Here is a 24,342-nt window from a genome sequence, read left to right on the forward strand (position 1 = left end):
GGAAGCTCGCCACGTGCCACCCACCCTGCTCCCGGGCTCCGGGCGGGGGAACCGACACGGTCCGGAACGTCTCTGCAGGCGGCTGCGGGGGCAGTTGTGCCTGACCCCCGAGGGACCTGTGTTGGGAGGCCCGCGGGCTGCCCCTGGCCCTGGAGACAGCCCCGGGGAGGGCACCCTGACCGGCGAGGCCAGAGAAACCCCAACACAGGCCCACACTCCGACCCCGATTGAGGTCTCAGACCCTCAGGTCTGGGCAGGCCATGGGGGGCGAGCTGAATCGGCCTCCACGCCGGGTTGTGCGCCGAAATTCAGAGGAAGAGGGAAATCGCGTGGTTCTAAGTCCGCGGTTGGTTAAAGGGGAAGCACGATTCCTAGGTAACTGGGGTGGGGGGGGACCGTGAGAGAGGGAGCCGCGCGAGTTGGGGCCCGAGTGCAGGGAGGATGGAGTTGCCCTCCACGACAGGTGGGCGGCAACTGCGGCAGGTTGCCGCGCGAACTCCGCCCAGGCCCCGAGGTCTTCCTGGGCTCTCCACTGGGCCACCCGGCCGGACCGCTCCTGCTCGGGGCGCCCCGCCCCCTTCGCCTGGCGCATTTACCCAGCCCTGCGTCTTCCCGGAGCGCCAGTCCGCGGGCCAGTCGGGTGACAGTCTGTGCCCACGCTGCCACTCCGCGCGGGCTCGGCTCTAGGTGAGTGTCGGGTGCGGCCGGGGCGAGGCAGCGTGGTCCGCGACTTGTGGACCTGGGGCCTCGCGGGAGCACCACTGGGAGGGAGGAGGTTGGGTTCGCTGGGTGCGTGGTGTGTTGGTTTGGAATTTGGAAAAAGCTGGGATCCGACCACAATTCCCTGGGAACAATTCCCTGGGGGGGGGGGGGGACGGCGGCCCCTGGAGGCTACAAGGCGTTTTCCCCAGGTCAGTGCAAGAGGTCCCCACTGGAAGGATTTTAAAGAAGCTGAGCAGCCCCAGGTTTTCAGGTGGTCTAGGGATCTGAATTCTGAGCCCCCTGCTGCAGCGGGTGCTGGATTTCGCTTAGGGCATGGGATCTCTGCTCCTTGTTCTTTAGTGTGTCTACGTACTGCTGTGTCTCAGCTTCTTTGGGCAGTGGTGGAGAAATGGAGATAATATAAATTCTAAAATTGAAGCTGCTGCCCAATATTTTTTTTTAACTTAGATACTTCCAGATAATGGAAATATAAAGTGAAATATAAAGCGAAGGTAAAACTCCGGTGCATATTGCTCCAAAGTACAAGTACCAAATACATGCCCAGGATTTTATGCGATTGTATTTTTTAACCCACATTTAAAGCAACACTAAAAATGATCAGACTTTTAGATAGAATTTTTAACTGCCTAGTATCCCAGCAAACTCGAATTCAAGACTTTGATCTTTTGTATTTTAGTGTTTACCCTTTCTTCCAAATAAGATCGGTCAGAATTTTTGAAAAATTATAAATTAATAAAAAAAAGTAAGCCTGGCTTTTTTCACTGTTTCTAAATTTTGTGGATGTGGTGCTGTTCCTTGTCTAGTCTTGGGGGTATTCTTGACACTTTAGGGATTTCTGAAATGTGGTGCACAAAAGAGTCCCACCCCAAATCCATCTTCCACTTTGGAGGTGTTCCTGGAAGTAAATCTGCCGTAGTGATAAAGGCATCTGAAAAACTAAGACTGATTGGAACCGCAGCAGATTTTTTAAAAACAAATCACCTCCCCACCTCCACCCCAAGGCCTCAGCATGTGAAGCAAGTGTTCTACCACTGATCTACTTACTCTCCTGAAGGGAGATGTTTTCTTATTTTAACTTTTATGGGCAATTTATTTTGAAAATGACATTAGTGAAGGGAAACTTCTTTTTAACATCATTAACTTTTCTATAACTTTTGAGAAATTTAATAATGATGAATTTCATAATATAATTGCAATAAAAATAATATGTCACATCATTCACATTGACTCTCTGCAAAATAAATGGGCCAAACTTTAGTAGGAGTCACAGTCTGGCATGCATGGGGCTTCTTATCAGAATAATAGAGACCTTTAGTTTGTGAGAGACAGTACTTTTTGTTTTCATTTTGCTTTTCCTTTTGGCTGCCAGAGGGATTTAGCATTGAGAATTCATTGGCACAGTTCCAAGAAACCACCTGACAAGCAAGCTACTGATTTTTTTTTTTTAAAAATGGGGCTATAAGGGCCTTTTATTTAATTGGAATCTGTGAGAGAGCTGTGGAAGATGGGGGGAGTGTGCTGTAAACAAATTGAAAAACAAAAAAATAGAAATTATTCTAATTCAAAGTTTGCAGGGCTGGGGTGTGTGTGTGTGTGTGTGTGTGTGTGTGTGTGGTAGTTCTGTGGTGGAGGTGCACTTGACCTGACCATCGCATATTAGGCTAGAAACAGGTGTATTCACTGCCATCATGACTCAATTCCAGAGTCTTATCAGATGAAGTCCATAGGGTAAGAGGCAGCCCATATGATCTAAAATCTCTACAGCGAAATACAAAGCAAGGATGGTTGAAAACAGCAAAGAAGCAAAGACAAACAATGAAGAGAGGGAGAGAGGGTTGGAGAGATCCAGTGAGAACCAGTGCAGGAGGAGAGCTCAGCAGAGTTTGGAGCTATTTGATTCTTTTCATTCTCATACTCGCTCTTTCTCTCCCTCTCTTATCTATTTTTAGTTTTTTCATTAGTTTAAATCATTGTATGGTACAGCATGGTACAGGTTAATTCTGCATCCAGTGACCATCAGCAGTAAAATTGCTTTGGAATTTGACCCAAACCATACCACCTTTTCCACGGACATGAGATACCTTTCACCAGATTATTGTGGTTTTGTTTTCCTGATTTTCACCCTTACCACCACCTAAGGAGATGTGTGTGTGTGTGTGTGTGTGTGTGTGTGTGTGTGTCACAATTCAGGAACCACTTATCAAAAGAAACGAACTTTATTTTTAGAACCACACAGGCCAAACCACACAGCTCCTCAGGAAAACCTTCAGAGCTGCCAACTGCCACCACTGGCTTCCCACAAGCCTCTCCACCTCCCTCACTCCTCCTGCTCTTGAGGCCGATTGGCTGGGTCGTGTGGGCAGAGCAAAAAAAAAGTCCCCCAATGAGCAGCTCCTTGTCTGAAAGGGCAGGGAAACAGCCCAATGAGCATCACCGCAGAGGAGCCAATCAGTTGGTAGCTAGAAGTTTGCTGGGGCCGCTATGAGCCAAACTTCCAGCTGCCAGCTGGAATGTGTGTGTGTATAAAATATATATATGCTTGGAGGCTGAGCATCAACAAGGGAGGATTGAAACTCTTTTTTTAGGGGGAGGGGTTGTCTTGCATAAGAAGAACTGTGCTCCCTTTGGTTCCAGAGACCCTTCTCATTGCCAGAAAAAATGTCGTTGCACCACAGTCTTCCACATGTCTGCCTCCATAGGCTCTCAGAAGGCAGAAGAAGAAATGCAAGACATTGGTACATTCAACATGTCTCATTTTCTCAGTCTGAAAAGATTGGCCACCAGGCACAGGCTGACACAGTGTGTCTTCCAGCTGGCAGAGAGAGGCCTAGGAGAAAATTCCAAGCTACTGAATTTTGTTGAACCTTCTGCTAGCCTAGCAGATATCTGATAACATTGCAGTTAGAGCTTTTGGGATTGAAAATTTTGTCTTGCCAACCAACACGACATCATTATATGGTGAAACTTCAGACATCAGAGGCTATAAGCATTCCTGCTAAATTATGATCCATCCTTTGGTAACAAATGTTAAAAATTTGCCCCTTTACCATTTATTTACTTGCAACAGTACTCTGAAGAATCTCCTCTGACAATTAAACGCATTCATAGTATAGCAGTGGAATTCATCTATTTCAAGTGTACATTTCTCTGTACATTGAATTGGCTCAGAATCCTCACTCAAGACTTTTTTTTATTTATTGAAGATTTTACCCAAACTTTCTTAGTTGGATTCATACTGTCTCGTAGAGAAACAAAGACCAAGGAGTGCAGTGTATGAACTTGACAAGTTATAACAGTAGCTGTCAGGTGACCATGTTATCTCCTTGACTGAAAGTGCTGGGAGAACAGAGAGGTGTGACCAGCTTTGGAGATCAGTTGGAACAGTGGGGAGGTTTTTTGTTTTTGTTTTTGTTTTTTTCCTCTAAAGTATTGGTGAGAAAAGTACAGGGTGGGAAAAGGAGGATTGGATACACAAATGAGCAGACCCACCACAGCATGGCTCTGCATCAACTTTTAGTTTTAAGAGACCATCCACTCAGTTTTAACAACTTTTAGCAACAACTTAAGTACCATTTGAATGCCTGGTTTCAATCCTCCCTTGTTGATGCTCAGCCTCCAAACATTATATATATATATATATATATATAAAAAATTAAATATGTGTGTATATGTTTATTATATATATATATATATATATATATATATATATATATATATATATATATATATATATCCTTAATATATAGGCTAACTGGAGGACACCCAGCAATTCAGGGAGATCATGTGATACTGTTAGGGTAGCTGGTACAAATATCCAGGAGAGACACATCTCTGAGTCAAGCAAAGGTTTATTGACAGAGAATATCTGCAGGGCTGCCCTTCTGCAAGATGGGACAGCCTGCTGGAAAAAACTTCTTAACTCTATAGTCATATACAACAAAGTAGTTAAAAAATAACTCATCTGGTCCTGTGATTGTTACTTGGTGTCTTTGTTGTAGTTTTAGTAGTTAGGGGTAGTTAGGGTAGTGGGTGGACCTAATGGGAAGGTCATGCCTGGGTGGGCAGGTGCTGATTTTCAAAATGGAGTTACTTTGGCCTAAGGACCTAACAAGTACCACTCTGGGGAACCTTTTGTCTTGCATTATGACCCTTTGGGGCAGGAACTTGTCAAGTGGTCAAGTAATCCTAAGCAGCAGGAGGTCTTCTCATACTTCGATAGAATCCACTTGTAAGGAGACTATGAGCTCAAATGAATCAAAGTTGTTTATAATTATACACACACGGCATAAGCAAAATTAGTGCTGTTGTCAGATTCCACACCCATAATCCTATAGCATGACACCCAAGTGGACAAGACAAAACAAGTAGTGGGTTGTCCTGTCATGAAGGAGCCAATTTTATACTGTAGCTAAGTAGTTACAGTCTGCAGTTGTACCCTATGGGGATGAGGGCAAAATGGAAATTTCCAAGGTTCTTCAGAAACAGGGAGGTTCCCACAAAAGATCAGTAAGAACAGCCTTATGGTAACTGCTCACAAAACTGCCCTACCTTTCCATGGTTCAGGAGGGCATTTGGCTAATGTTTGGGTCAGACTATGGTTGAGCCTTAAAAATGTAGTTTATATGAAAAAATATAAGGTAACTAGTACAATGACCTTAAATGGTGGACTTTGAAAGAGATTGATTGGATATCGTATCCTTGGTTTGCACTTTCTTTACTCGGTTTCTTGAAAATGCTGCTCCACTGTTGCTTTGCCTTATATATCAGTGTGCATCTAATTGTTGCTCTTGTGACATTTCAGTTGCCTAGAGAACCTGAGGATGTTTTCTATAATTTTTAATAATTTTCCTATAATATCATCTTGAGATTGATCTTCTTGGGTTAATTCTTTTTGTAGGGGGCAGGCGTGTATACCAGGACTTAACCCAGGGGTGCTTAACCATTGAGCCACATCCACAGCTCATTTTTCTGTTTTGTTTTGTTTTGTGTTTTGAGACAAGGTCTTGTTAATAAGTTATTCAAGGCTTCACTAAATTGCTGAGGCTGGCCTGGAACTTGTGATCCTCCTGCCTCAGCCTCCCACTTGCTGGGATTACCAGCATGCACTACCAGGTCCAGCTTTTGGTTTAATCTTTCCTGGTACCTGATGGACTCTTTCAATATGCCTCATCACATATGTAAAATCTATCATTTTTTTCTTTTTTTATAACTTGTCTCCCAGATTGTTCTCCCTAAAATCTAGTTACTATTCAGAGAAAAGTTTAAAAAGTAAAAATTATGTAACACATGTTAATTTTTATTCAACAGAGATTTCCAAACAAGTTAAAACAGAAAACAGCCCTGATGCCAGGTGAGGTGGTACACAACACACCTATGATCCTGACTATTCTGAGCAGGAGGATCACAAACTTGAGGCCAGCCTTGGTGAATTAGTGAGTTTCTGTTCTCAAAATAAAAAAATAAAAAGAACTGAGGATGTAGCTCAATGGTAGAACACCCACGGACTCAATCCCCTGTTGGGGTGTGGGAGAGGAGAAAATAAAACTAACAAAACTGATGGTTTCAACACAGTATTTCCAGTTAAGAACTATTAAAAACAAGTTGTAAACAAAATGTAGAAAGCCACAATGTCAGAAGAAGGAAAACTTTAAATGCATTTGTGAATACATTTATCTCCAAAAAGAGAAATAAATAAGTATTGTTGTTTTGAAAATCTGTTTCAAAAAATATTTGTTTTAATATATTCTTAGACAAGAAAAAATTTTGGAAGATTTATTACCCCTCAAGCAGGAACCCATATCTTACTTCCAAATAATAATCTTTCCCAGGAACATCCTAATTGTAAAGAGACAGAAAACAAAAAACAGATGAACACTTCCAGACGTCTGGAGTGGTTTTCGTTTGTTTGTTTGTTGGTTTTTAATTGAAAATATAATTTTTCAGCCCACACCTGTAGACACACATTGCCAGGGACACGGAGTCCTTCCACGGATACTGAGACTGGGTAGAGATGGAAAAGGTAGTGCCTTGGCTGGGAATGGAACCCGGGTCTCCCATTTAGGAGCAGAGAAGTCTACCACTGAATCAACAATGCCCTCTTCTGGTCCTTTGTAGGTAGAACAATTGAAAGAGTATCCAGAAAGACTTAAATTCCCAAAAAAGGTGGTTTGTTTTTGTTTGGTAGTGTTGGCTATACTAGACAAAACTATAAATATCAAAATATCTGATACATTTCACCAAATGCTTAACTCAGAAAAAGGTTTGTTCCAACTGCATAACAGATCCCTATAAAGAAACAAAAAAATCATCCATGTCCGTTGTTTCTGATTCCAAATTTTAAATTTTCATCCTTAAACTATTGCCTTACGGGTCTGAGAAGGTCACCAAACTTGTAGGCTAGGTAAAATTCTAATTCAGCAAAGAAAGAAGAAGGAGAAGCAGAATTAAAATTAGAAGAAAGGAAATAAAAGGACAGAATCAAGATAATGAGAAACAAAGTTTGGTACAATCGGTTAGTCCTTTGTAGCTGTTATAGTATGTTTGTTGAGTTAATGACCAGTCTTAAAATCATTGTAATACTATTATGTGTTTTTAATACATATAAAGCATTTGAAGAGATTTGAGATATAAAAAGATTAACAATGCTTGCAATTAATGTCTGCTTGGGAGAATTCAATTTCCCAAGTTTATATGTTTTGGATTTATTATATATATATATAAGGAATAGAATATTTCAAGAAATATTGGTGGTTAAAATATAAATATGTTGATATTATTATTATTGATGCCCAGGACCTTGTGCATGCTAGGCAAGCACTCTACCAACTGAGTCATCTCCCCAGCCCTGTACTGATCTTTTAATTAAGTTCAGATGGCAGAGACATTTCTTTCCCCAGTTTTCCCTGGGGAAATTAAACTGAAGAGAAGAACCTGGAGAACAGCCCCATAAGTTGGGCTTAGAAATCATTATGAAATGTTGCCTTTTTGAAAGCCAGGAGCTATAAGATGAAACCATGCTTTTCTTGTTGAGAAGCCAAGGTAGGTCCAGCTGAGTAACCAACTTGAATTCATCAAGAAAATCACCCTTCACACTGACTTTGCATATAGATAAGACACACACCTAACATGCACACCAACTCTGGTCAGCATAACTTTAAATACCATATCCATCAACCAGACCTATACTTATTCCCTAAACTACAAACCTACACTTCCTACTTTTAACTCCTAAATTTACAAGATGCCTCGGATGCATCTCAGAGTCACCAATGCTAAAACTCAACACACCAGTGAGTTCCCTGTTGGCATATCACACCACCCTCTACCTCAACACTCTGCAATCAGATCCAAGCACAGCATCTCCCAAAGATTAGTACATTGTCTTCAATGTTTCACTAAAATCTGTTCCTACTCCAGCTTGGTACATTTACCCTCCACTATTCATCCAGTTGTCCAAATCAGATCTTGCTATCTTCCTTAGATGAATGCTTTCAACTTTTCAATAAAGGTTTATAATAGTGTTTAATTTAATAGTGTTTAAATTTATTGTGCTTTCTACAGACTCATTGCTTCTTCATTACTGCATTCTTCCATACATCACTTTTTATATCAATTAATATAGATTTAACAAACCACTGTCTTCCCTACAGCCAATCTTGTCTACTCTAACCCCTTTGCCACATTATATCCTGAGTGACCCTTCCACAGTGTAAATCTGAATATACTTTTAGCAAAAACCACATCTACCAATGATAGTCAAGTGTGTTAGTTAGCTTTCCAATACTGTAACAAATACCTAAGGTAAATAAACTTTTAAAAAGAAATTGTTTATTTTGACTCATAGTTGGGAAGTTTTAGTCCATGGTTAATAGCCCTGTTGCTTTGGGGCCTATGGTCAGGCCACATCTCATGGCCTGGATGCATAGGGAGCAAAACCTCTCACTTAATTACTGGGAAGCAAAAGAAAGGGAAACTTGCTGAGGGCCCCTGCCCCCCCTTCAGGGATGTACCCCAAAGGACCTGAAGTTCCCCCCGGTAGGCCCTACCTCTTAAAGGTCCCACCATTCCCAGTAGTGCTACAAGCTGGGGAACAAGACCCAGACATATGGGCCTTGGGGACACTTAAGATCCAAATATAGCAGTAAGCAATAGCAATTCTCTCTCCCTTGATCTTTGGCATCCTAGAGATCATGAGGAATGTTAGGAAAAGAAGAGCAATGGATCAATTCCAAGAGCCAGGAGGTTCTGGACTTGTATTGGCTTTGAAACACAGCACGCACTGGAGAATCTCAAGTATCTGGCAGTGCTAGGAAATTAGGAAGTAAGGCTGAAAACAAATTACTGCACTGGCATGTCAGGCCATCTGACTTCAATCTTCCCCTCCCAGCCAGTTTCCTAGAAACTGGGATGAGGCCACAGAAAGGCCCCTCTTAGAAGTTTCCTAAGAATTCTGAGACTTAGTTTTATGATTGTGTGTGTGTGTGTGTGCACGCACGCGCATGCTTGGAATTTAACCCAGGGATGCTCCAGCACTGAGCTATATCCCCAGACCCTGAGCAAGGGTCTTGCTCAGTTGCATAGGGACATTTTGGATCCTTTAGCCGAAAATCAGCCTTTAGTAAAAGTTGATTTCCATCTGCTCCGAGACTAGTTCTGTTTAGTGTAACCAGGGTATATGCAGTCATTGAATCAAAGTATGAACAGGTGATTTTATTTCTGTGAAGAAGCCTGGTAGATAAAATCTACAAGTGGTGATAGGAGAAATAATACCGTGAGTATTGGATGTTTTAGGAACTATGCAGGTCACCAAACCTAAGAATACTGGTGCTTCAATATTCAACATCTTATCTCTTACTGGAGTGACCCAGGTTTGACTGTAGGCTAATGCATGTGGCTGTTTTTTTTTCTTTTTCTTTTTTACCCACCACTTAACTTCATTTATAACCTCTACTCAAGTTTTCATGGCAAAGGCCAGACTAGTCTATGCAAAGATTGAACAGGCAAGGTAATGTTGCAGTCACCTGAAGAAAGAGGAAAATCATAAAATAGGCAATGTTTTGGGAACACATTATTATTATTAAAGAGTGTGTCTACATATTGGTTTGGCAGTCTTGGGACTGGGATGGGGCTTTGATAAGGAAAGGATTAATGCTTGGTTTGAGGTGTAACAAACATGCCTCTTTTGAGGCAGAAAGCAAATTCTGCATGCGTTTTTATGGTATTAAGTATTTGGAGCTAATACCTTTCATTCTCATGTCCATGAACTCTTGACATGACACCACCCACTCGTAAATGCAGTGTCTTAGGATGAAGAATAATTTTAATGTGTTTCTATCTTTAGAAATTAGTTTGAGAGGGCTGGAGCTGTGGCTCAGTGGTGGAACACTTGCCTCTCACATGTGAGGCACTGGGTTCGATCCTCAGCACCCCATAAAAATAAATAAATAAAGGTATTTGTCCATCTACAACTAAAAATTAAACATTAAAAAAACTGAAATGAAATAATCAAAATTAATAATTCTGTTAGAGTTTAACAGATATATGAGCAGTGAGAGCTGAAGAATTAGTAAAATGGGAGTTGAAGAGAAAGAAAAGTAATTCAGAATACAAAACAAGGAGGAAAATATTACTAAACACACAAATGATTAAAATATATTAGAGTAAGATGGTCCATCTTATTTTCAGTTATGGGCTCAAAAGTGGGAGAGAGAGAAAACAGAGTGAAGGCAATATTTGAAGAGATAATGTTTGAGTTTTCCAGACAACATGAAGACACAAGTCAACAAATTTTCAACCCTCCCTGGGCTGGCATTTGTCATCCCCTCACTTAGGCTGCTGCTGAGGGATTCTAGTCAAGTCTTTGTGAGTCAGCAGTGGGCACAAACATCCCCCTCTCTCCAGGACAGTGTTCAGCATGAAATCTTGACATAAATCATGCATTACACCAATGTTGTAGCATATTCATGGAGGCAGGTGAGAAGAAAGGCCAGAGAATCCAGTCTGAAATGTTAATTGTGTCTTAAACAGGGTCTTTACTGAGTTCTACCCTATAATTGTAAATTGCCCTGTAAAGAAAAATGTCTCTCCCCTTTATCCTTTTTGATTTCAAGAAGCCTGCACTCATGTTCTGAAAAGTCAGAAGACAACATCCACTGCTCAATCAAGTGCTAAGTCACCATGAAGATATAAAAGTTTTATTTCTTAACTCCATGCCCCTACTCCAAAGGACTCATTTTCCCTAAAGAGGACCTAGCTTTGACTGAGTTTTAATTCCTATCCCCCTTCCACAAATGATAAAAGCTACTAATTATCTGGGAAAAGATTGCTGAGTTACAGAATAGAAAAAAGCATACTCATGGTTAATTAGCAATAATTATTCTTCTATTAAACATTATAATTATTATACCATTGCTACACAACACTAGAATTGGAACTAGTTTGTGTCTCCTCGTACTATTTACTTTTTGATCATGAGGAAGTTACTTGACTTCTTTTAGCTTTATCTATCCCATGTACAAAATATTTTAATATTCTAAATAGTAATATTTTCTTCACTAAGTAAAATGTTTAATTTTGCAGCTTTGTTTAGATTCATGGATTTATTTTCACTTTTGTTGTTTGGTCTTTACAGTGAGTTTTATTTTCACTTCTTGTTTAAGAATCAGCTTAGAGGGTATTAGAGGAAGAGAAACTAAGCTCTCAAAGGAAGGAACCAGTTAGACCGTGAATAGGGCAACGTTATCCATAGTCTGAATGAAACCCAAAAGACAAAGTCATTGCACAGAAATTTTCAAGGATTAGGAGAACCATATGTGTTCTTTCTGATCCTCCAATGTACAAGATGTTCATACAAAAAACTGTTTCCCTGGCAGTCTTGCTGAGTGCATCAGTCCACACTTACTCACCCTCAGTAGTACTAAAGCTGAGAGCTTTTCAAAGTTGAGAAACACTGACCTGACTTCCACAAACCTTGACCTGTTGCTTGAATTATGTATTGGGGGAGTGGGGAACATCTGTTGAGCGGCTAACAAGGGAAGCTTTTGAATTAGTATTGACTTGTAAGATGCTTTTCAAACAATTTCATTTATAGTAAAGTTACTTTATTACCACTCCAATTTGCCTCCACGATTAATTCATTCACTAATCCCTAGAATATTGAATAGAACTGTGTCACTGGACATTAAATTATTAGAAATTCTGGGTTGTCATAAAGGAGGTCATTTCTCCTATATATACATCCAGCATTGAGAGGGTTTATGACAAGACTGAATGTATATGTGCACATTCAGCTTTATATATATGACACTGGTAGTCAGTACCTTCATAGATTTATTATAGTTGAAATACTTTGAAGAAAAAAGGAGATAAAATAGATCTTCTATAGAAAACATTCTATATATTAGGATTCTATGACCATGAACTTTTAGTAATGATTTTTATGTCACTGCCTAGAGCATGAAAGTGCTGAGAAGAATCTAAAGACTTCATTCTGGTGTGGGCATGGTGAGCATGCCTGCAGTTCTAGCAACTTGAGGCCGAGGCAGGAGGATCATAAGTTTGAGGCCAACCTGGGCAATTTAGTGAGACCATGCCCCAAAATAAAGTAAAAAGGACTGGCTGGGGATGCAGCTCAGTGGTAGACACCCTGGTTTCAATCCCCAATACCAGTATTTATTATTGGGGATAATAATTTTTATTTAAAAATGCAATGTACACCATGGGCTTTCTCACATCCGGCGAGGAGGTCCACAGAACAAGGTAAGGGAGAGTGTGGCTGCAGAGTCCCTAATCAAGCCCTCTGGAGACCAAGCAGGAAAGCAGGTCTGATTTTATTGTGCAGTTACCAAGTATGTATACTCAGGCAGTAGCTAAGCAGGTTACAGGCGGCCACCAGTGCAATGTCTGCTAACTGCCCTTGCAGCGACCAATGGAGGAGTGGGCCGTGAAGCAAGCACAGGGACTGCAACACAAGGCCTCATGCCCAGGGCTGTGCCTGTGGGGTAAGCGGCCTGCTGCTCACACACCAGCACGAAGGGAGTGGCCTGCCACTCAGACACCGGCAATATATGCCATGTATGCAGTACTCCATGCACTTGTCCCCACAGCACACTTTTAGGAGAATCTCCATAGTGTGTAAAAATGCTAAATCATGAAAAGAGGAAAATAGAAAAAGAAAAATAGCAAAAGGAAAAATTCAGTAAGAAAAACTTAAGTATTTGAAATTTTTAAAAATAACAATGGAATGATTATGAATCTAAAGTTATAGGGTATGTCTAAAATAGTAATTATGATCAAAAATAAACTCTTAAATTAGTATGTTAGAAATGAAGAAAGTTTAAAATTAGTATCTTGAGCATGGGGTTAAAGAAATTTTAAAAAGAACAGGATAAATTCAAGAAAGAAATAGAAACATTATAAAAATAAAAGCAAAAATATTTAAAATAGAAAAGCCAAAATACAATAAATAGGACCTAGAAAGTCTAAAGTTGGATCTTTGAAAAGACTACTAACATTGTCAACTTCTGGTGAAATTTATGATTATTATATATGCACATATAATCATAAACTACATATGAAAGAAACTTTAAGTACAAAACAAATAAGCCAAATCCATAAATATCTAAAATATACATGATAAATCATGATGAAATTAGATTTACTTGGGAATTTAAGAATTTTTTAACAATAAAATATTATAAATGTATATTAAATTTACTGAATGCTTTTCTCTTTAAATTTAGATAATATGGCTTTCTTTCTTAAAATTTATTATAATTAGTCACATTAATTTATAAAATGAATTAATAAATTCAGTAAATTTAATATATAGTTATAATTTAGGAAACTAAGAATAGGGCATTATTTTCCTTAAAAAACATAAGAAGACCTACCTAAAAACTTATAAAGAATAACCATGTAAATATTAGAAAGGAAGAAAAAAAATTCTGTAAAAAAATCATCTGAAACAAATATTAGACTAGGAATCTGGATATAAGAATAAATGCCCCTTAAATTAAACGTATTTCCATTATATCATAGACAAACATTTAAAAATGTAATTTTAAATGGCAATTGAATTACTATCTATTGATACTGTATTTTATTTATTTATACTTTATTTATTTTGGTACTGGGGATTGAACCCAAAGGTGCTTTACCAATGAACTACATCCCCAAACCTTTTTGTTTGAGATAGGTAACTTCACTATAAATGAAATTGTTTGAAAAGCATTGTACAATTCAATACTAATTCAAAAGCTAAGTCGCTTAGGGCCTTGCTAAGTTGCTGAGGCTGTCTTTGAACTTTCAATCCTCCTGACTCAGCCTACTGAGTTGCTGGGATTGCAGCAACCACACCTGGCTTATACCTCATTTCATCATGCCTCACTTTATTGCATTTCACAGATATATTGAGATTTTTTACAAATTGAAGTTTTATGGCCACCTTGCATTGAATGAGTCTATGGTGACATTTTTCCAACAATGTCTGCACATTTCATGTTTCTGTCCATTTTGGTAATTCTTGCAATATCTCAGATTATTTCATTATTATATTTGCTATGGTGATCTGTGGTCAGCAACCTTGGATGTTACACCTGTAATTGTTTTGGGAGGCCACAAACTACATTCATGTTTGATGGCAGCTTAACAAGTTGTTTATGTGTGTGTGTGTGTGTGTGTGTGTGTGTGTTCTGCCTCCTGGACATTTTCCCATTTCTCTCCCTCTACTTAGGTGACCCTATTCCCTTAGGCACAACAATATTGAAATTGTGCCAGTTAATAACCCTACAATGGCTTCTAAGTGTTCAAGTAAAAGACTTGCACATTTCTAACTTTAAAATCAAAAGGGTGTCTGAAATCTAGATAGGTGAAAGCTAGGTCTCTTGCATCAATAAGTCAAGTTGACTATAAAGGAAAAGTTATTAAGGAAACATGCCATTCCAGTGACTAAATGGTAAGGAAACAGACACCCTATTGCTGATACTGAGACAGTTAGTGGTCTGGAAAGAAGATCACACATTCCCTTAAACAAAGCTTAATCTAGAGAAAGGCTGTAACTCTCTTCAGTTCTGTGAAGGCTGAGGGAAATGATGAAGCTGCAGAAGAAAAGTCTGAAGCTAGCAGAGGGTTGATTCATGAGATTTAAGGAAAGAAGCTATTTCTATATTATAAAAGTTCAAATGCAGCCAGAGCTGATGTACAAGATGCAGTGAGTTATCCAGAAGATTTAGCTAAGGTGACTGACTCTTCCAGAAGAGCTAACTAAGATGACACTCAACAACAGAATTTTAGCACAGATGAAAACCCCCTTATGCTCGAAGAATATGTTATCTAGAACTTTCTAGCTAGGGAGAAGTCTGTCTGCCTTCAAAGCTTACAAAGGATAGGCTAACTTGTTAGGGGCTAATGCATCTGTTAATTTTAAATCAGAGCCAATGCTCATTTATCATTACAGAAATCTTGTGGCCCTTAAAAATCATACCAAATCTACTCTGCCTGTGCTCTGTAAATGGACCCACAAAGCTTGAATGAGACCTACTATTCGGAAAAAAAGAGATTCCTTTCAAAATATTATTACTGACAATGGACTTGGTCGCTCAAGAGTTTTTTTTTGTTTGTTTGTTTTTTTAAAGAGAGAATTTAATATTTTTATTTTTTATTTTTAGTTTTTCAGCAGACACAACATCTTTTTTATTTGTATGTGGTGCTGAGGATCAGGCGAGCGCGCTACCACTTGAGCCACATCCCCAGCTCTCACTCAAGAGTTTTAATGGAGATACACAGATTTATGAGTTTAATTTTGTTTTTATGCCCACTAACACAATATCCATTCTGTAGCCCATGAATCAAGGAGTAATGTTGACTTTCAAATTTTATTATTTTAATAAATACATTCTGTAAGGCTGTGGCTGCCATAAATAGTGATTCCTTTGATGGATCTGAGCAAAGTAAATGAAAAACTCTCTGGAAAGAATTTGTCATTCTAGATGCCATTAAGAGTATCTTTGAGAAGCAGACCCTGTCCCAGTATCTAGCTCAGCATGAACACCTTCTGCTCAACACCAGTCTCCTGTCTCCTGCTGACTCTTCTGAGCTGCTCATGGAAATGTGTGGAAATGGAAAAAGGCCCCAGTCCAGAGAGAAGGGAAGAGAGTGATTGAGAAAGAGATACAATTCCTCCTGAGCCTCCTGCCAAGAAAGCGTGTGCAATCAGGCTTGTTCCTGGGCACAGTCCTGCCCTCACTGTGCCCCTCATGAATCAGGGGGCCAGTTCCATCCTCCTCCTTCACCTCCTCAGCAGTACACCTTAGAATATATTCCAACTTCTCACCTATATCAGGAACCTAACAAGATGCTAGAACACAGAGAAGTGTGTGAGAGGCACCCAGTATTGGTCTAAATGGAGGCGATCAGGAGGAGTGGCTAGACCACCATTTGACAGAAAGGGAATGATCTGAAGAACGGAAACATCTTGACCACCTGAACTGCATTTATGGAAATGGTAGAAAAAACGAGGTGCTCCATGGCAGTTCTGAGGCACTGTCAGGAATCTAATTGGAAAGAACTCAACTACTGGAAAAGATGACTTAATGAAAAAACAGATGAGGAGAACAGGGACCAAGCTGGTCCCCAGGCAGCATAGCCCTGGGAGTGCAGATTCTCTCAGCAGTGGTAAGGGCAGAATCTGATGGAACTCAGAGTAAACACCAGCCTTTGGATTCCACCTAATATGTGAAATCCATTCTGCTTTAGAGAAAAGAGGTGCTGCACTGTGGAGTTAGGGAGAATTGGGTGACTATGAAGAGTAAAGGAAAAATATATGAAGCACTGGTACTCGTCATATTCAAAAAGTGTTCATCCCCCCCCACCCCAAAAAAGAATAAGTTTGATTCATGGGAAGAGGTCAAAATATCAACATTAACAGAAGTTTAGAAGGAGGTGATTCTAGCCCTTTGGATGATTTTGATTTTTGAAAGTAATTTTGAAAAAATTTTTGAAAGTAATTTTGAAAGTAATTTTTGATTTTTGAAAGTAATTTTTGAAGTAATTTTCAATTACTTCACTGGAGGAAGTAATTGAAGATGTATTGGGAATAACACAAGAACTAGAGTTAGAAATAGATCCTGATGACTAAATTGCTGCAATCTCAATTAAGTCTTTAATTGGTGAAGAGTTACTTCTTATGGATAAGCAAGGAGAGTGGTTACTTGAGATACAATTCACTCCTGATGAAAATGCTGTGAACATTGTTCAAGTGGCACTAAGAGAGTTAGAATATTACATAAATTTAGTGAATAAAGCAAGAACAGAGTTGACTTCAGTTTTGAGAGTTCTATCAAACAGCATCACCCGCTACAGAGAAATCTTTGTGAAAGGAAGAGCCAGTCAATGCAGCAAAATGTGTTGTCTTATTTTAAGAAATTGCAGTGGTCATTTCGGTCCTCAGCAACTACCACTCTGATTGTGAGCAAACCTGAACAGTGAAACAAGACCTTCCACCAGCAAAGAAATTGTGATTCATTGAAGGTTCAGATGATCATTAGCATGTTTTAGCAATACAGTATTTTAAAATTAATGATGGCTTTTCAGTCATAATTTTCAGTCATAATGCTATTGCATATTTAATAGACTATAGCAAAGTGTGAATATAAATTTCATAAGCACTGAGAAACCAAAAAAATTCATGTGTCTCACTTTATTATAATTAATTTGCTTCATTTTGGTGGTATGGAAATAAAACCCCCAATATGCCTTTATACACATGCACACTTTTAGGAAGATAGTCCCCAAGATCTCTGTGAGACATATATGAATAAAAAATATGCAAAGTTATTAAGGAAAGCAAAATAATTGAATATATACCAGGTTCATAGTTTATAAGACTCAATGACATAAAGATACAAACCCTCTCCAAATTAATTTACATATTCAATATAATTCTGATCTAAGTCCCAACAAATATTAATAAATTTGATGAGTTGATACAGATAGGTATGTTAATAAGCAAAAATCCACGAATAACCATGACATCCTGAAGATGAGTAAGTTAGGGATACATACATGACCATACCTGAAGATATGTTATAAATCCATAGTATTAAGATGATGTGGTATTGGGACAGGGAAAGCAAATTGCCTGTGAAATTGCATAGACTCCAGTCAGAATTATACACACTATATATATATATATTTATACACACACACACACACAGTATGTATATATATATAAACACACAATTATATATGATAAATACAATTACATATATTATGATAGTTTTTATCAGAATTTCCAATTACGTACTTTAAATGATGCTGAGACAACTGGTTATGTGTGTATGTATGTATATGTGGTGTGTGTGTGTGTGTGTATATGTGTATATAATACATATATATAATAAAAGAAATTGGATACCTACCTTTCCACCATATATAGATATAATTTACAGACAGATTGGAGACTAAAGTTTAAAATAAAAAATTTGAAACTTTTAGAAGAAAATACATTGAAATAGACTTTTTAAGCAAGACAAAATACTATCCATAAAATAAAATATTGATGAATGTGACTACATCAAAACTAAGAACTTTTGTATGTGAAAGGATAACATAAGAAAATGAAAAGAAAAGTTACAAATTAGGAAGAAATAATTTCAGTACAAATAATCCACAAGGGTTTGTATCTAGACTAAAATTTTAAATTGTTACAAATCAGTATGAAAAAGGCAAAAGTGCACAAAGTGAGTAAAATAAAAGCTAAAGACGTATTTCATTTTTAGAAAATTACATAGCTAGTGAATAAATATAGGAAAAATTGTTCAACTTTATTAATAAACAGGGAAATTAAAATTAAGAGTACTGTGGGTCTGTTTTATAACTATAGATTTTGGGAGAGAGTAAAAGTCTCATTACAATATTAAGTATTGACAATATTACAATATTGGATTTAGCAAAATAGAGATCCCTATTTTTTATTTTTCATTCTAATTTACAGAAGAATGCATTATAATTCATATTACACATATAGAGCACATTTTTTCAGATCTCTGGTTGTATACAAAGTATATTCACACCATTCATGTCTTTATACATAATCATAGCATAACTATCTGACATATAGTACAAATATTGGTAGACTGAGGGGAAAAAAAATCAAGGCTCTAATTAAATCTATAATGCTACTTGTCATCATTATTTTATTCCCTGCCAGTGAGATTGCAACGATGATGATGATGATGATCTGACATAAAAGATGACAATAATCTTTTATCCAAAAGAAAAAATTTAAACCTTCTTTGAGCAGTGCTGATTTTAGATATGTGTCCTAAGGAAATAATAAGTCAAATGTTTAAAGGTATTGCAGAGCGGGTCATAACAAAAAGTTAGAAATATACTCTGTGTCCATGAAGAAAGGTTGATGAAAGAAATTATGGTACATCTGTATAGTAGCTAACTTTGGAGACAAAATAGTATAAGAGTTATGAACGTCTTTGAAGGTAAATCTCATTGACCTGAGGCTTCTCTCATCTCTCTCAGAACATCTTGAGTTCCTCTCAGGTCTTCCTTGTTTTCCACTTCTGTCAGTCAGCTATCACTGTGTGACACAGGGTCACATGAGCATTGGAAGGTTCTTGTCTCATGCACCTGAAGAATGAAGTATTCAGACAATGGAGGGTGAGAATTCAGTAGCAGATTTACTAGAAGCGAGCAAGGAAAGCTTCCACCGCATGGGAGGGGCACTGTCAGTGGCTCTTTAGGGATTTTTACATTGTTTTGATGAAGGACTAACCTTTCATTGGAGAGTCCTCCTTGATCTCTTTCTCTGATTCAATTAAAGATGTACAATTTTAATTTCTTATTCCCATAATGAGATGATTTAATGTGTTTGTTAATTTGAATCTGCCCTGTATTTGTTCCTTAAAACGAAAAGTTGCTTGGGTTTAAAACAGCTTCTTGGGGTTGACTAATGGTAGGGTAGTGGGGCCTTCCAGATAGGCAGCTTAAAACCAACAACAAAAAAGCTTTAGCGAGATTAAAATATAGGGTTTTAATCGGGGCTGGTGGTCCTGTGTCAACTATAATAATCTTAAAATCTCAGTGGCATGCAACAGTAAGCATGTATTTTTCACTTGCATGTTTGCAGGGTAACTGAAGCAGCTCTACTTTAGGCTACTATGGCTAGATCAGCTCACTTCACACTATGGCTGGCTAGCCAGAGAATGTTCTCATCATGACAATCAGAGAAGTACAAGAGAGTGAGAGATAATGTGTGAAGCTTCCTTAGAACTTCCAGATCTTGCCCAGCACAGTGGTGCATGCCTATGATCCCAGCAACTGAGACAGGAGGATTGCAAGTTTGAGCAACTAAATGAGACTTTGTCTCAAAATAAAAAATAAAAAGGGTCTGGGGATATAGCTCAGTGGTAAAGTGCCCTGGGTTCAATCCTGTATATAAAAACAAAAACAAACACAAACAAACAAAAAAAGAATTCTGGTTCTAAGCTAGTAGTGCAATGTTGTTTCCACCCACATTTCAGTCTAGTGAAAATCGCACAGATGAGCCATAGTCAAGAGTCAGGGAGGTATCCTCAGTCTCTCATGGGGCTATGAAGACAGTGTAGACTGAGGGGAGAAAAATCAAGGCTGTAATTAAATCTGTAATGTTACTTGTTGCCGCAGCCCAGCTGGCTAGGCAAAATAACCCAGGGGTGAGGAACAACTTGTGTACCTTGATACAGCAGGAATGGGAGCCCTTTATTGTAGGACAACAGAGGTATTTATACATTCCACACAGCTTATCTTAATTAACATAAACTAGATACATCAGTCAACCAATAAGGAATCTCCACACTTAATGGCTCGCTGGCTCCACCTCACAAACCACTCCCCCTGGCAAAATGCCAGGCACCATCCAGACTTGTTTACTCTAACATTTGCCAGGTGCCATCCTGACTTGTTTACAGACTCTAACAACTTGTCAACATTTTTTTATTTCCTGCCAATGAGATTGCTCTGCATTTATTCAACTCATTCTAATTTCTTTTTATCTCCCTCTATTTCTTGACAGACTGCCTAAAAACTTCTTTATATCTTTATAACCCTACCTCAGGAACCAACTCACTTTGGTGGCACAGAGTTTTCTAAATCTACTGTAAAGCTCCCTTCTTAGGGATATTTCCTAAGGAATAGGTAGGAGTTATTTGTCTTTGCCACAATATTTACATTAAACACTTAATTTGGGGCTGGGGTTGTGAGCTGTAGAGCACTTGCCTAGCATGTGTGAGGCCCTGGGTTCGATCCTCAGCACCACATTAAAATAAAGGTATTGTGTCCAACTACAACTAAAAAATAAATATTTTAGAAAAACATTTAATTTCTTTGCATTTGGCCAAGATAAACAGTACGAACTCATGATATCCTTAAGCTCATAATCAGGAGGATGGCATTTTACACCTTTTTGCTAAAATGGAACACTAATCCTTCCTACTCTCCAGAGGAGCAAAGGCTGGCTTTGTATTAAAGGAACTCTCAAATATCAGCAGCTCTTTACCTGCCCTAGGAAAGTTGACATAGGATCTTCTGGGCTCAAAGGAGCCAACATTAGCCAGGCCTTGAACCAATTATAAAAGTGGTGTTTTTCCATAGTTTAATCCTAAGAAACAGAGGAAGAATAATCAAAATAAAATGTCATTAAAACTTTAGCCCTTCCCCTGGATTTAAGAGTTCATAACCCCAGAACTTCACACTGAGAGAGATAGGCTAAGGAAAAGGAGAATGGGGAGTACATGCTTCAAGAATTAGGGATAGGGCTGGGTTATGGCTCAGTGGTTGAACGTTTGCTTACCTCATAAAAAACAAAACAAAACAAAGGTATTGTGGCCTGGGATGTAGCTCAGTGGCAAAGCCCTGAGTTTGACCCCCAGTAAAAAAAAAAAAAAAAAAAAAAAAAGAACCCCACCAAAATAATAATAATAATAAAAGGTATTGTGTCCATCTAAAACTAAAAATATATATTTATATATGTAAAGAATTAGGGATGTACTTCCCAGAAAATGGTCATGATGAAAGTGGTCAGAAAAGGCAATTTCCTTCCTCTTTTCTAATCTTGGCTCCAAATCCCCCAGTAAAACCTCTTCGGTGTCTTGCATGTTTCAGATTTTACTGCTCACCAGCTTGGAGGTGATATGTGGCTCTTGACAGCTCTGCTCCTTTGGGGTAAGTTGGGCTCAGAGAGGGTGGGGCTAGACCGATATGGATTCTGGCTTTGGATCAACATTTTTTGTCTTCCTTGGATATGTTGGGTTAGAACTCATGCGTATGAAGATAATTGTTTCTGTGCTTTGATGCTTTATTGGTGCTTATTATATCAAAAGGGTGGGAAGGGGACCCTGAGATACACTTAGACTGAAAACCCCATATCAAAATAAAGTTTCATCAATAATCATCAGTTCTGCTGGTACTTGATTTTTGGAAAGAGGGATAGTTTAGGTCAAGAGACCTAAACTGGCCCCCCCAGAGTCTAATTAGCTCTGTCTCTCCAATTCTTCCTGTCTCATCATCTCCCACTAATCACCGGATGTCTCTGTTCTTCCATCTTTGCAGTTCCAGTTGGTGGGCAAGTGGGTAAGTGATCACTACCTCAGATTCTCCTCTTATGCCACTTTCTTTCTTCCAAAGGATGAGTTCCATTAACCTAAAGAAGAAAAAATAGAGAGAGCATAGACAGAAGAAAGACTTATAAAACTATGTATATGCAGAGTGTGATATGATTTGTCAGTTTTCTTTCTAAGGCTTCTAAGGCATTCTGAATGAGCCCTGACTGAGGCACTAAATGCCTAACTGTGCTTATGAGAGCGGAAATGGCCAGAATTGCGAAAACACAGAGGCAGCTAGGCTGGTTTTTCAACATCCCTCCGGGCAATCCCTGTTACAAGAAAGCTAAATCAGTTTTTTTCTCCTCAGAGAGAGCCAAGCAGGTACTGAAGGCTTCAAAGGGAGGCATTTGAGCCTCCATTTCCAAAGCAGAAGCCTATGAAGGTCTGTGCTTTACCCTCAGAAACAGTATAACACTGAGGACAAGGACACTGACTCCTGACAGTCTGCACTAGTTTAGAACTTGCTTCACTAGGAGAATTAGGGAGATCTAAATCAGTAATCCATCCTCAGGAACCCCAAATCTCTAACACCCCAATTAGGATTTAATGATAAAAACAGCTCTCTACAGCAGGATCTGGACACTTTTAAAGTCTGGCTTTTGTGGGCTCCTGCTTGCCTATTTTTTAAACTAATCTAAAACTGCAACTTTTCCTTGTGCTATCCACAAAACCTCACCAACCACTCGGAGCCCTTCCTTTCACTCCACTTTTTGTTTTGCTTTGGTTTTATCCCCAAGCAGACCCCACAAAGGCAGTGATCACCTTGCAGCCTCCGTGGGTAAGTGTGTTCCAAGATGAACAGGTCACCTTATTGTGTGAGGGGCCGCAACCGCCTGGAGACAACTCCACACGGTGGTTTCTCAACGGCACAGCCATTCAGACCTTGACCTCCAAGTATAGCATCACTGCAGCGAGGGTCAGTGAGAGTGGTGAATACAGGTGCCAGACAGGTCTCTCGGTGCCAAGTGACCCTGTACAGCTGGAAATCCGCAGAGGTGAGTGTGGCATGGAGCAGGAGGGGTGGAAATCACAGGGCCTTCCTGTGTGTGTGTCTTCATTTAAGTGAAAGTCTCAGCTCTCAGTGCCTCCTTACTGAAATTAATCAATAGACTAAGAACATCACATCAAGGTTCCTGTGCACCAGTAGCAGCCCAGTGGGGCCAGCTGTGAGTAGGGTGTCGAGAGGAAAATGCAGACTCTAATATTTTATCATTAGTTGACATTTATGCCATCACATAGTATAATGATAGTTCAGACAAACACACAATGATGAACAGTGAAAAGTCTCCCTCCAACCCCAAAATTCTAGTCCCACAGTCACCTTCCACTAAAGCAAAACTATTAATATATATGTAAACTTTTTTATATGGTACTGGGGATTGAACCCAAGGCATTGTAAACACTCTACCACTGAGATACACCCCCAGCCCTATATCTAAACTTAAAATTAAAACTGTGATTGTTAGGGGCTGGGGTTATAGCTCAGTGGCAGAGTGCTTGCCTAGCATGTGTGAGGCCCTGGGTTCAATCCTCAGCACCACATAAAAATAAATAAATGAAAGAAAGAAAGGTATTGTGTCCAACTATAGCTAAAAGACAAATATAAAAAACTGTGATTATTAGAATACTCTATGTATTGTCTTATATCTTACTTTTGTCACTGTTTATATTAATAAAGAAGTCTTCTGCATGTCTGCTCTATGACTGTAATATGATTAATGTAGCCATTCTGCCTATTAGTGCTAAGGTTTTCCTACTCTTCTACTTCTATGAACAGTACTGCAATAGACATTTTATACATAGAGTCTGTGGCCCATTTCAAAGTGTAGTTCTAAGATATTCTAGACATGGAATTACATAGGACTTTAATGAATAGAAGCAGGAAAATAAACCTGCCACCCTTTTCAATCTGTAGCAAATTTCTATTTTCTAGAGACGGAGGGGAAAATGTTTTATTATTCAGGAC

The 24,342-nt window shown here is 38.9% G+C and overlaps 1 protein-coding gene and 1 pseudogene across 3 annotated transcripts in view; both read left to right on the top strand.

Moving 5' to 3' along the window:
* Positions 1-537: 537 nt before the first annotated feature.
* Positions 538-24,342, top strand: part of Fcgr1a (Fc gamma receptor Ia) — a 29,424-nt gene continuing 5,619 nt past the window's right edge. The window contains exons 1-4 of one of the 3 annotated variants that reach the window (XM_076861678.1): positions 538-687; positions 21,877-21,936; positions 22,324-22,344; positions 23,114-23,371. In XM_076861678.1, the coding sequence (XP_076717793.1) occupies positions 21,906-21,936; positions 22,324-22,344; positions 23,114-23,371 (310 nt within the window). In that variant the 5' untranslated portion in view covers positions 538-687; positions 21,877-21,905. Of the gene's footprint in view, positions 688-21,832; positions 21,937-22,323; positions 22,345-23,113; positions 23,372-24,342 lie in introns of those variants that run through there. The other 2 variants (XM_076861679.2, XM_076861676.2) reach the window with 2 other exon arrangements.
* Positions 15,824-16,412, top strand: LOC143403474 (protein CBFA2T2 pseudogene; annotated as a pseudogene).

This window comes from Callospermophilus lateralis, chromosome 7 (genome assembly GCF_048772815.1).
Source record: "Callospermophilus lateralis isolate mCalLat2 chromosome 7, mCalLat2.hap1, whole genome shotgun sequence".
Classification (NCBI taxonomy): Eukaryota; Metazoa; Chordata; class Mammalia; order Rodentia; family Sciuridae; genus Callospermophilus; species Callospermophilus lateralis.